This window comes from Acromyrmex echinatior, chromosome 10, assembly GCF_024713525.1.
Source record: "Acromyrmex echinatior isolate Ae372 chromosome 10, ASM2471352v2, whole genome shotgun sequence".
NCBI classification, from domain to species: Eukaryota; Metazoa; Arthropoda; class Insecta; order Hymenoptera; family Formicidae; genus Acromyrmex; species Acromyrmex echinatior.
Window position 1 is genome coordinate 2,490,140 of NC_141861.1, and position 13,025 is coordinate 2,503,164.

The following is a 13,025-nucleotide window of genomic DNA, read 5'->3' on the forward strand; positions in this document are numbered from 1 at the left end:
AACATACAAAAATCTACATAAAAAATGATCATACTGATTTTAAAGATATATTGATTTCCATGAGAAAAAACCATCACTCATACCCTAAATTGTACTCATCAATACCATCACCAATCATATTTCACATCATGATCTGTAACAAAAAAGAACACTATCGATTAAACTTAAAAAAGATCTACGAAAAGACAACTATTTGATGACGTGTTTATGAATATTTATGTATGTTTATACATATTTATATATATTAAGAATTAAACATATGAACAATTTTTTACCGGGTTAAAGCTGCGTTTTGCTCTTGTTTGAAAATAATCTTTTCCAAAGTTGAATTATTGACATGTAAAATGACTCCTGCACTAAAATAAAAATGTAGGAACAAACTAATATGTGTGTACAAAAAAAGAAAAATTTTACTTTATTTAAAAAAAAATTTTGATTAGAATATTAAATCATAAAAATATAATAGAAAACAAAAAAAACAGATGATACATCGATAAAAACCAAGCAAGAAGCATGGAAAAAAATTGTAACTTTCAATGCTAGCACTCACATTAATTAATAACAATTTAAAATAAAATTATGTAGTAGAAAGCCATCGATATTGACATACCACTGATCTTGTTTTTATTAGTATTAATAAAGTTCAATAGTTTTATATATATATAGTTTTTGAGAAATTAAAGATCTAAATCTTTAGGAAACCTATGTCACTATTTGTGACTTTCCTAATCTTATTTTTCGTCAATTCATGATCCATTGTATTATTGTGCTTCCACAATTTGCCTATTGGAGATGTAATTATATAATGCAATTGTACATAAGCCATAGATAAACAGCTACAACGTTTATAGGTAAAATTAAAGCAGTGACAAAGAGAAAAATTAGCAAAAGAACATCAACATCAAATGGCAACTGGAGGAGAAGAAGCGATTCCAGATGCTTAAATAGATCCCATAATCGAAATTGTAAATCCTCGTTTAATATATAAAATTTCAAATAACTCTGACGATGTTAACAAACGTAAGAATATGTGTGTATGTATGTATGACGTGCGTACGCGCATAAAAATTACTTATCAAAATGTAAGGAACACTTTCAAAACATTTGAAATTGCATAATCTACAGATCATCGCAACTCGGTAAAAATCAGCACAGACAGAAAAGTGCTCAGTTTTCGAAAACTTTTATCTTTACAGTTCTATTGTATATCTTATTAAAGATTACATTATTATATTTCTTAAAATAACGTACATTCAACAGCGCAACTTGATAAAAATTTTTTTCTTAAAAAGTTTAACTTTTATAAAAAAATATAAATAAGCTTTATCTCAAAATACTTTTTTATAGAAGTACTAGCTTTTTGTAAAATTATTAAATTCTTTAGACTTTAAAAATTTTTTCTTGTTCTATTACAGCTAACAATATAAAAGTGGAAATACAAGATGTATCAGAAAATATTGCAGATAAAACACATTTGGAAGAAAAACCCAAGAAAAAAATGAATGGTATTATATAATTTTGTTTTATATTTCTACTTATTATCAATGTGATAATTAATTTTTCTGCCTATAATTAGATCAAATCGAACTTATTGAAAATTCGTTAATATCGACTGTCCTTATCAACATCTTTGAATTAACCAATAAGAAAATATGCGGGAATTTTTAAACTACTCTCTATTTTATCATATTTAAACATTGTATGCTTTCTATTTCTTTCAACAATGACTACATCGATTAGTTTCTGCACGCTCTTCCAGCAATTTAGATAAATTGACTCAAGTTGCAGGTCGAACACATATAGAATCTCTTTTATAGATTTTTTACAATAAGCCATATTACCTAAATTTTAAGTTTTAATCTAAAGAACTGATCAATTACAGTTAAATATGAGAAAAATAATCGATTATGTTTGGTCAAAGTTTAGGTATTGGCTTATTGCAAAAAGAAATTCCATATAATAGATCAGATAATAAAATAAACCGATATTCATAGCCAATTTCTTAATTCAATTAATAATTCTTATTTTAATTAGCAATATCTTAAAATGCTAATAATGCTATAATGCTAATAATTAGCAATATTTTAAAATGTAACAAGACTGTTTTATAATGTTTTAAGAGTTAAATAACAATTTAAGATTTACGTTTTAAATTCAAGCGGACTATGAATACCAGCCCTCTAGATCATTTTGTAAACAATACAAATAAATAAACATTTAAAACATTTATGTATATATATATATATATATATATATATATATAATATACATTAGACATTAACCGTATTGACCTTTATTCGAGAATATGTGCAAAAGAGAAAAATCTTTCAGTTAATGTTGACTCAAATAGTGTCAGGTCTATTGAAAAGAAAGTTGAAAAGAACTGAAAACCATTGAGTTTTTCCGAATCAAATCGTATTTCACAAATCGACATAATTTCGATTCCAATTTTCTGCACGTTGACATAATGCCAGTTGTGAAGGATTGGGATAGTGCAAAGAGCCAAGCTGAACATTTGCATCCACAAATATATAAATCGGAGACTGACAAGAGAGAATATAGGTAAAACGCGAGCAAATACTCAGCAGTAAGCACGATTTCTATCGCAATAGATGTGAGACATAATAAGATAATAATCTTTTGAAAGAAATCTTACAATGAAATTTAGATTTTAAAAATGATCGACAAAGTATACAATATTCTTGCTAACTTCTCATTTATTATTGTTTATTTTGTCTTTCAAATTTAGGACCATCAGATTGCCAAACGGTTTAGAAGCTTTGCTAATATCCTGTGAACATTTAACAACATCTTCTTCTCAAGAAAATAAGGTAAAAAAAGACAATTTAATTTGCATTTTAAAATTTACTAATTTTTTTAGTTAACATATGAATCAAAATTTATATTTAAAATTAATATTAACAATAATCTTTAAAATCATAAGAAATATCTATTTTCATAAAATTTAAGCACTATATTATTAGAAGTTTTGATTTAAAAAATTTCATTTCCTGCACTGCAGAAAAGTTTTAATAAATTCATTTCAATGTGTGATACAATTTCAAACTGTTTAGTCATTCAGTTGATTATATTCAACTTTGTACTTAATACTACATGTAATGCGCGTGATGTATAAATTCTATTTTTTTTTTAAACAGGCAGCATGTAGCTTATGCCTGGATGTAGGAGAATTCAGCAATCCACCAGAAATTCTGAACATAACATATTTCTTAACCATGGAATATATGTATTTTCAAAAACCCGAAATACGTTCAGAGGTAGTAAAACATGACGCATAAATTTACCGTAAAAATTATTTATATTTAAGTATTTAAGTATCTTATTGTAGGAATGTATTACTTTCAAAAATTTTATTCATGACCATGATGGCACAACTCATGTCACAGTGGAAAACGAGCATACAATATTTTACTTTGATATCAAAGAAAACAATTTGTTTTTAGCTCTCCATAAGTTTGGTCTTTTTTTTATTAATCCTATAATGCCAAAATATATATTTATGGAGAACTTAAATGCCTTAAAAACCGGTATATAAATTGTAATCTTAACATTGTTGTCACAATTTGTAGTCTTGACATGCCGTACTTATATACAGTTATTATAGAATTTCAGGTAGAATTTAAAAGCAGGATAAGATACGAACAAATACTTTACTTCTCCGCACAAACTGGTCATCCAGTCAACATGTGTTCTGAAGACAATTTAACAGAAATAATAAATAATACAGATTATGACAAATTGTACGATATGATGGACAGATTTAAAAAGCGCCACTACAGCGCTCACAGAATGAAGCTAGCAATACGGGTAACTTCGTTAAAATTGTGACGAGAAAATTATTTATTACTTATAGGTTTATGGTTTTTTTATTTATCAAATAAATTTAACATGATACATATTTATAGTCGGGACTGTCGTTGGATACAATGGAAAAATTTGTCAAAGCGTGCTTTGTCCATGTACCAAATAACAGAATGCCTCCAGATAATTTTTCCAAATTTAAAAAGAATCTTCCTTTTGATATTTCCGCTTTCCGAAAAATGTATAAAGTTAATGATAATACGGAACATTTGACACGAGTAAGTGACTAAAATTTGAGCAGATATAAAAGAATCTAGATTTATATATGGAAATATATATAAATAAACGTTTTCTTTTGCAGTTACAAATAACGTGGGCCTTACCTTCATTCTCCGATTTTTATAAATGTAATTCATATCAATATATCCCGTGGATTATTGGATATAAAGGAAAAGGTTCCTTAATTAGTTATCTACGACAAAAAATGTGGAGTCCTATATCAGACAATAATATGTTTTATTGTGAGATTCAACAAAATTCTATATACAGCTTACTACAGCTCATCATACCACTCACTTCTAAAGGACAAAAACATCTGGAAGATGTTTTAGATGCAATATTTTCTTTTATCAATTTATTAAAGACAGAAGGTCCGCGGGAAGAAATGTACAATAACATTTTTAAGATTAAACAACATATTTTTAGGTAAAGTAATTTTAGAAATATATATATGTATTTAAGATGATTGAAGAGAAAAGCCAACAACATATTTGTAGAACGCCACTTACAATTGAAGGTCTTTTTAGATATACTAATTACGACAAAAAAGATATCTCTGAGGTAAAATTATTCTCTAAGAGTATGCATTTCTATCCGCCGAAGATTTATATAATTGGATTCGAGCTTGATTTGGATTATAATGCAAAAGTTATACAAAAATGTTTGAATTATTTAACACCTGAGAGGACAAATATTATGATTTTCTCAAGGGATTTTAATTGTTTCGAATTAAAGAAAGTTGAACCATGGCAGCAAACGGCATTTACGGATATTGAGATACCGAAAGAGTGGATCGAACGTTGGAAAGTCATCGAGCCATTACTAGAGTTTTATTTATTGCCGAATATATTCCTTACCAAACTTTATCTAAGAGCTCTAAAGACACCAAACGAAAAAATTGAGAAATATCCCGTGAAATTATACAGTAATTCTCTGTCGGAGATTTGGTATCGCCCAGATTTTAAACATTGTTTGCCGAAATGTTGTATGCATTTCTATTTTATTTCACCTCTAAAACTTCAGCCGTTAAAGAAGTAAGTAGCATAGAAAATGTAATAATAATATATTATAGTAGTTACTGTACTTGACATTATATGTATTCCAATTTTTACAATTACCAATATTATGATTTTTATATAATTATTTATATCTTATTGAAAAAGATGTGAACATTAATGACATTTCAGTCGAGTTCTCATGGATATGTACTGCAGATTATTGGAACAGCTTTTAGCCGAAGAATTATATCCAGCTATACAGATTGGGTTTAAATATAATATCATTGTCAATAACAATGGTTTTACACTAAAAATAAGCGGTCCTAATAAAACTCTACCAGTAAGTATACGTTTAAAATGTGCTTTGGAGTTATAAATAGGATTTCAAAATATATCATTATATTTATATTACAGCTTTTAGTAGCTTTTTTTGCATATGGCATGACGCAATATTCAAGCATAATTACGAAGGACATATTTGAAAATACCAAAATTCAACAAATTCAGACATATTATGACTCAATTAGCAAACCTGAGATTTTCATTAAGTACTGATGACTGTTTATTATACCAAGCATTATTACAACAATTTTAATATTTTTACATGACTAAAATAAATATATGATTAACATATTAATTGTAACAATTGATATCATAGAATAAATTACATCACGTTACATTTCTGCTAATCAATAATATCTTTACTTTTGCTTATAGAGACATGGCATTATCGATACTAAAACTCGTTCATCATTCACTAATTGATATGCATACTACTCTACAAGATATCACTTTCCAAGACTTTCAAGACTTTGTAAAATCCTTTACCGAACGTCTATACATTCAATGTCTCATAGAAGGAGACATAATACCGAGTATTGCGATAAATACCGTACAGCAACTTATTAAAACAATTAATTGTAAACCTTTACACTCAAATACAATACAACAGCGCAGATGCTTTCAAATACCTTTGGGCACAAGTTATTACTTGATTAAAAATATTAACAAATTAGATACAAGTTCAGTGATATCAAATTATTATCAAACCAGTGTCACCACGACTGAATTATTGACATTAATGAATCTGATAAGCGTAAGTATTAAGGAGATTCTAAAGTGAAGCGTGAACTCCGAAGAGATCGCTATACATTGAAAAAATGCGACACATCAACACATTTTTATATACTACTGCACCAATATTTCACGCGCAAATATACACAAATTTTTCTAGAATAGTAGCACTTTAATTAGACTTTTCGCGATGTTTGTTTATGTAAACTATTAGTCAGTGCCACAATTTCAAAAGTATAGATTGCAAAACTTTTCTATCAATCAAATATTGTTTCGATATTGATAACATCGTATTGGAATAAGAAATGATAAAAAATCAATTTAAATCCTTTTTTTCGGCATAAACTATATCTTACAAACATGTATTAATGCGTATACTTTAAAAAAATACCTGAAAAAGGATTTTCAAATCTGTAAAAGAGGAAAAAAGTTATAAGAATTATTGCGTTTAGTCGATGAGACAACTTAAGGATCCCCTTAAACATATATACATATTGTTGTGTATATTTTGAATGCATGGAATCTTTCATGTATACTCATTTATTTTTAAAAGTTAACGAAATATGATGAATATAATATTTTTAATTATCGATTAATTTTACCTGCACATCACATTCACTTACACTTGTTTTTAGTATATAATGACCGATAAGTTACGAGTCTTTAAGTATGAGGATCTACATACTGATAAGTTTACACATACCACAATCGACGTTAGAGATATTGATGGAATTCTAGGATATTCCATTACTGTTTGCATTCAGGCAAATAAATACACAACCGAGTACGTTGATAAGGAGATCGACGAATTTTTGAGATGGTTTAAAAACGATTTGGAAAAGCTCACAGAAAAGGAATTGGATGTTTACAAAAAAATGTTCCTAAAATCTAGATTACATGATAATGCTAATCTTGAAGACGAAGTTGAAAGAAATTGGGAGGTGATTGTGAAACGTACTTACATATTTGATTTTCACGAACAGGAAATACTTACTCTAAAGAAAATAAATGTTAATAAGCTGAGGGAATGGCTTGCAGACCACATATCGAATGAAAGTAATTTTAGAAAATTGAATTTACATATTGTAGGATCTAATCTCAAAGAAACGAAATACGTTCATTTGGAATATATAAACGACGATAATCAGCAATACAAGACAAATAAAAATCATTATATTACTAAAATAAGAGATTATAAGAACAAAATTTTCATGTTTCCAACTAAACATACGAACAAATTTTCTTCAGAGTAGTATGTAGCACATTAACGATTTAATAGCATAATAAAAATGAAATTATAACTTGTATTATTTTATGATAATGAAGTTTTTTTTAATGGTTAAATGATTATATTTAAGTTTTTTATTTTCGCAAAGCAACTATCCAATAAATGTGAGAATTTGTTGCAATTAGTATACTTCTATATTCTTTCCGATAAGCCATTACGAATAATAGCTTATTATAATAATAACTATTATTGTAACTATTATTATAATAATAAGTTATTATATTAATAACTATTATTATAATAATAGCTGGAATTTTGCATTTTGCTGCAGGACTAGAATATTAGAAGTTAATAGAACGAAATTTTCTCACATTAAAATTAGAATTGTTAGTTTTATATATTAACGATACTTTTCTTTAATAAGAAAATATAAACAGATATATAATAGAAACATATTATAAGTAATTGTAATAACTAGACAAAAACATATACTGTGATAATAATGGAGAGTGCTAGTTAGGAAATAAAGTACTTGCCCATGATGTAATTTTTCATATTTTTTATTTGTATTCTAAACACGACAAAATGTTTTCAATAAAATATGTCTCTCACTCTCTTTTTCTCTCTCTTTCTCTCTCTCTCTCCTTCTATTTTTTTCTACTCACTCGTATGAAACATTTTCATACTTAACTTAATTGATTTAAAATTCATATTCTTTTACAAAGACTGCATACCAGATGAGCAAGGCTTTTCTATAAACTGATCGGAAGATCCAACAAATATTTTATTTTTGTGTATGCATAAGCATTGTGTAGGAATTAGATTTTTTTAAAATTAATGAAATACTAAATATATATTTTTTAATAATATATTTATACTCTCGAGAAAAAAAGAAAATTTTCAAATTTAACTGCTTTTTAAGTCAACTGCTCCGTTTCGTGTTCTTTTGAAAAAGAAAATTTTACAATTCGGCGACAGTTGGCGAGCATAAAAAAAACAGAGCACTTGCTTCTAAAAATCAAATTTAATAACTATTAATAAGTAGTATACAATATAAATATTTTAAATTAATGCAACATTAAGCGTGGGTTTCGAATTTTATGTTTTAAATAAACATCATATATATCCTTTTTCTTTTTCTATCGTTCGAATAATATTATATATATTTGTAAATCTTATTTTCAAACATTTATTATTTGTAATCACAATATGAATAGTCAAAAAATATTTATATTCTTAAATTAATCTTTAGGTCTCTTCCAGAACTCTTTGATAATTATAAAAATTTGTTTAAAGATGCCAATCTCTAATAGTTAACCTATTTTTTTCAGTTAATTTCCATGCATATTGTTCATGTATTTCTTTTTAAAAACAAAAGGAAAACTTAACGATATAAGTTCAACTCAATTTACCGATGATTCTCGTTCAATATAGCATTATAATTCTAAAAAAAGAAATTAGACGTGATTCTTTAAACACAATCTGTTCTTAAGGGGGCATATACATCTAAAGGTGGTAAAAAATCAATTTTCTTTTTAATATTTTTAAAGTATAATGTCTTAAAAAAACATTTTTACAGATTTATCCGGCGAAAAATAAAGGAGTAACACGAAATTATAGACGAGTAAGTTTTGAGCTCGTTGAAGACGACAGGTAGGCACGCCTATGACAAAATAGTTCAAGTTCGCGCAAGTCAAAAAAGGCTCTTCCTCTAATCATTGTATTTTCCAATAGCATTCCTCAGAAATGCATTTTAAGATACGAACGATTGGTTCAGTATACATAACAGTTTCTGGAAGAGCAATTGAAAAGGTTGAAACATTAGCTACGAAAAGTATGAACCGAATATAAAACTTTAAACGCGTTTTTTTCAAAACGTAATGTTTTCAAAACGTGTGGTCACTGTATCTTGACGGCTCGACCAATCGATTTATAATTATAATATATATACGGAAAACTGTTCTTGACATAGGATTTTTTTTCCTACGATGTTGCTTTTGTAGCCAAAAGTGAACAAAATTTTATATTATTTTTAAATGAAATTATAATGATAAATAGAGAAAAGTATCATCTTTACAATAGAACAAATTAGACTCCTTTGTCTTTATCCGTTTTTCCACAAAAAATTCAGAAATTAGGCCTCGTTTGATCAGGCTAGTTGTATGTGCCCCTTAAACTTTATTATACTTAAACTAGAAGTCTATTTTCTGTAGCTGAACTAGTGTACACTATTACAACTTAAAGGGAGATAGATATAGGTTTGATTTTGTCGAAAGAGAGTTTTAGAGCAGCTTAGTACAAGAACAGAAAACAAATCAAATAGTATGCTCTCTATTTCGTTCAACTGACCATTATTAGACCTGTGCTAAATTTCAGATAGCTTTAAACCGGAGTACGCTTTTTTATTTCAATTTGTAGTTCAGTCAAATTAAGTTCAAATTTCAAGCACTTGTCGCGCGCACATATGGAACCTTTTTCAGGTATGCCTAGCAACAGTGAAATAATTACTTAAATAGTCTTAATAAGCAGACAATCGTAAATGAATCTTATTGAGGTTAACCGTTTTAAATAATACGTTAAGATGTTAATAAGGTTTAGTAATTGGTTTATGATATTTTAAGATAAGATATTTCAACGATATTAAGTATAAGATCAAATCGCGTATATAATACGTTACCTGGCCTGCTGGATTATTTGCTCTCAGACCAGTGGGAACATTACAAGTTAGTAAACATCTACGATCTTAGTTTATGATATACATAGTTAGTCATATATCGACTTCTGTTCGAAAGCAATTGGCATAATGGAAAAAGAAGCTATCGGTTAGAGTGCTGATTAAAATTGACTACCAGAAACGACTTAATATTGGGAATTTTTTCATCGGATAGTATTATGTAAGGAAGTGGAAATAATAAGAGTTTTTAAGTTGAATATCTAGGAACTTCCATTAAATTGAAGAATGACAAAAAGGAATATAGGTGAGGCAAAAGAAATTCTGAACACAGCAATATGCACGATTGAAATAAGCGTGAGAAATACTACTACGAAGATAATTTTTTTAGAAGAAACAATATAATGTATTTTTTATTAATAAATGCAGGAATTATACTTTTCTAAATAATAATATGTAACATTCTCATTGATGTTTCATTTTATGAATACTTTGTTTGCTTCGTCTTTTTAATTTAGAGCCATTAGATTATCAAATGGTTTACCAGCTTTGCTAATATTCGATTCAAAGACATGCTTTTCTCAACATCAAGATATGAAAAATGAAATGAAGGTACGGACTAAATAATTTAATGTGCATTTTAGGATATACCTTACACCAATTTTTTTACTTACTTTATTATTAAAATTTATTAAAATTGTAATATATCGAAGGCATATCTCACAAAATATACCTATTCATTATTTTCAAGATTTAATTATATTATTAAAAGTTTCGGTTTAAAAAAGTTGATTTTCTTCACTAACTGTAAAAGAATTTTTCATTATTTAATTCTAAAATGTATTACTAAAATGTATTAATTTTCAAATCATTTACGAGTCATTCCTTTAAATGTTTTTTGCCCATTTAATATTTAGCTTGTATTATGCGTGATAAGTATATAAATATATTTTTTTTTAATAGGCAGCACGTTGCTTATGTGTGACAACAGAAATGTTCTGAGCCAGCAAAATTTCCAGGTATATCATTTTTCGAGTATATCTTTTTTTTGACTGAATTCGAGAAACATTGTCAAGTACTAAAAATATGATACGTATAAATTTATTTATTTATTATATAAATAATTATTATAATTATAATAATTATTATATATTGTTTAAATCATCTTACTTGCAGAAATATAATTTAGAAAAACTTACTCGTAGACATGGAAGCAACTGTGATTACTTATTTGATTACGATGAATATACATTATCGTTTATCTTTGATATTCAAGAGAAACACTTTTTATCAATTATCATTCATTTTGCTAAATTTTTCACGAACTTTCTACCGAAAAAAGATACATTTATACAGAATGAAAATGATATAAAGAAAGATAGATTATAATACTGTTGCAACTGGCAATGTTAAAATATCGTATTTATATAGAATTTCAGACAGCCTTAAATTTTGCCAACGAGAACAGAGTTCAGCAACCACAATGTTTTTCCTTTACGCGAACTGATCATCCAATCAACAAGATTACTGAGGATCGAGGATTATAAAACAGCACGAAAATTTGGATTACACGAAATTACATGAAAAGCTACACAAATTCAAAGAGCCATTATAATATTCGCAATATAAAGTTGGTTACAAGTAATTTTGTTAAAATTGCGACAAACAATTAATTACTTTTACAGTATACAGTTTATGTATTTCAAAAACAAGCTTAAAATTAGTAAAAAATGATGATTCCTTTTGAAGGAATCCTTTTAGACTGCCGCTTTTCAAAAAAATGTATAAAATTTCTGCTTTGAAACATGTTGGACAAGTACTAAAAGTTAACCAAGTCGAAAAAAATCTATGTTTATATTATGAGTAAAAATATAAATATGTAAAATAAAATTTGATTGAATTCTGCAGCTAGAAATAATATGGGCCATGCCTTCGCTATTTGCTTTATATAAAAGTAAATCATATCGATACATCTCGTGGCTTATTGGGAACATGAAGGAAAAGGTTCCCTAATTAGTTATCTACGCAAAAAAATGTGGAATGTTACCAATGTTTCCAATGAGGAAATTTGTTACTTTCGCGTAGATACAGATAATTATATTTTACGCGTAAACGCTCAACTGTAATTTGAATTTATATACCGTTAATAGACTGTCCTTATCAATGTCTTTGAATTAACCAATAAGAAAATATGAGGGATATTTTTAAATTTCATATACTCTCTATTTTATCATATTTAAACATTGTGTACTTTCTGTTTCTTTCAACAACCACTGCATCAATTAGTTGTAAATCGCACGCTCTTCCATCTCGGCATATAGTTCACGTAAATTGACTCAAGTTGCAGATCAAACTCATATAAAATCTCTTTTTTAGGCTTTTTATAATAAACCACATTATCTAAGTTTTAAGTCTTAATCTATAAAGAATTGATCAATTAAAGGGTGTTTTTTTAAGCCCGATAGATTTTTTTAAGCCCGATAGAACTTAAAATTGTAAAAACTAACACAAAAATTAAATTATAATCAAAAAATTTTTTTTAGTCGAAAGATCAATGCATGGCATTAACATTTGAAAATGATTTCGGGCATATGGCCACCGCGGCTGTTTAATTTAATTTTTTGTTTTATTTTTTACAATTTCAAGTTCTATCGGGCTTAAAAAAACACTCTTTACAATGGAATATGAGAAGAATAATCGACTATGATTCGTCAAAGTTTAGATATTGGCTTATTGTAAAATGAAAGCCCATTACGCCAATAATCATAATAAGATAAACCGATATTCATAGCCAATTTCTTATTTCAATTAATAATTCTTATTTTAATTAGCAATATCTTAAAATGCTATAATGCTGCAAATGCTAATAATGCTAATAATGCTATAATGCTAATAATACTGCAAATGCTAATAATTAGCAATACTTTAAAATGCAATAAGAATATTTAATAAC

At 27.2% G+C, this 13,025-nt stretch overlaps 1 protein-coding gene and 1 long non-coding RNA gene across 2 annotated transcripts; both read left to right on the forward strand.

Annotated features, from left to right (window-relative positions):
• The first annotated feature begins 2,341 nt into the window (after positions 1–2,341).
• Positions 2,342–8,019, forward strand: LOC105153018 (nardilysin-like). The gene is made up of 12 exons (XM_087410518.1): positions 2,342–2,562; positions 2,750–2,831; positions 3,159–3,278; positions 3,350–3,548; positions 3,626–3,828; positions 3,927–4,100; positions 4,184–4,527; positions 4,629–5,135; positions 5,289–5,439; positions 5,514–5,647; positions 5,817–6,195; positions 6,809–8,019. The coding sequence occupies exons 1-12, from the start codon at positions 2,468–2,470 to the stop codon at positions 7,424–7,426; spliced, it is 3,006 nt and encodes a 1,001-aa protein (XP_087266644.1). The 5' UTR covers positions 2,342–2,467; the 3' UTR covers positions 7,427–8,019.
• A 2,161-nt stretch (positions 8,020–10,180) lies between these two features.
• On the forward strand, positions 10,181–12,959 carry LOC105153012 (uncharacterized). Its single transcript, XR_847042.2, has 4 exons — positions 10,181–10,379; positions 10,591–10,684; positions 11,036–11,091; positions 11,504–12,959. It is a non-coding gene; the product is annotated as an uncharacterized LOC105153012 (long non-coding RNA).
• The last annotated feature ends 66 nt before the right edge of the window (positions 12,960–13,025 follow it).

Bases quoted from the DNA above. Each gene is read 5' to 3' on its own strand.
- LOC105153018 (XM_087410518.1), top strand. From the start codon at position 2,468: ATGCCAGTTGTGAAGGATTGGGATAGTGCAAAGAGCCAAGCTGAACAT. The intron at 4,101-4,183 runs GTAAGTGACTAA...TTTCTTTTGCAG, and splicing joins ATACGGAACATTTGACACGA to TTACAAATAACGTGGGCCTT. The intron at 6,196-6,808 runs GTAAGTATTAAG...ACTTGTTTTTAG, and splicing joins CATTAATGAATCTGATAAGC to TATATAATGACCGATAAGTT.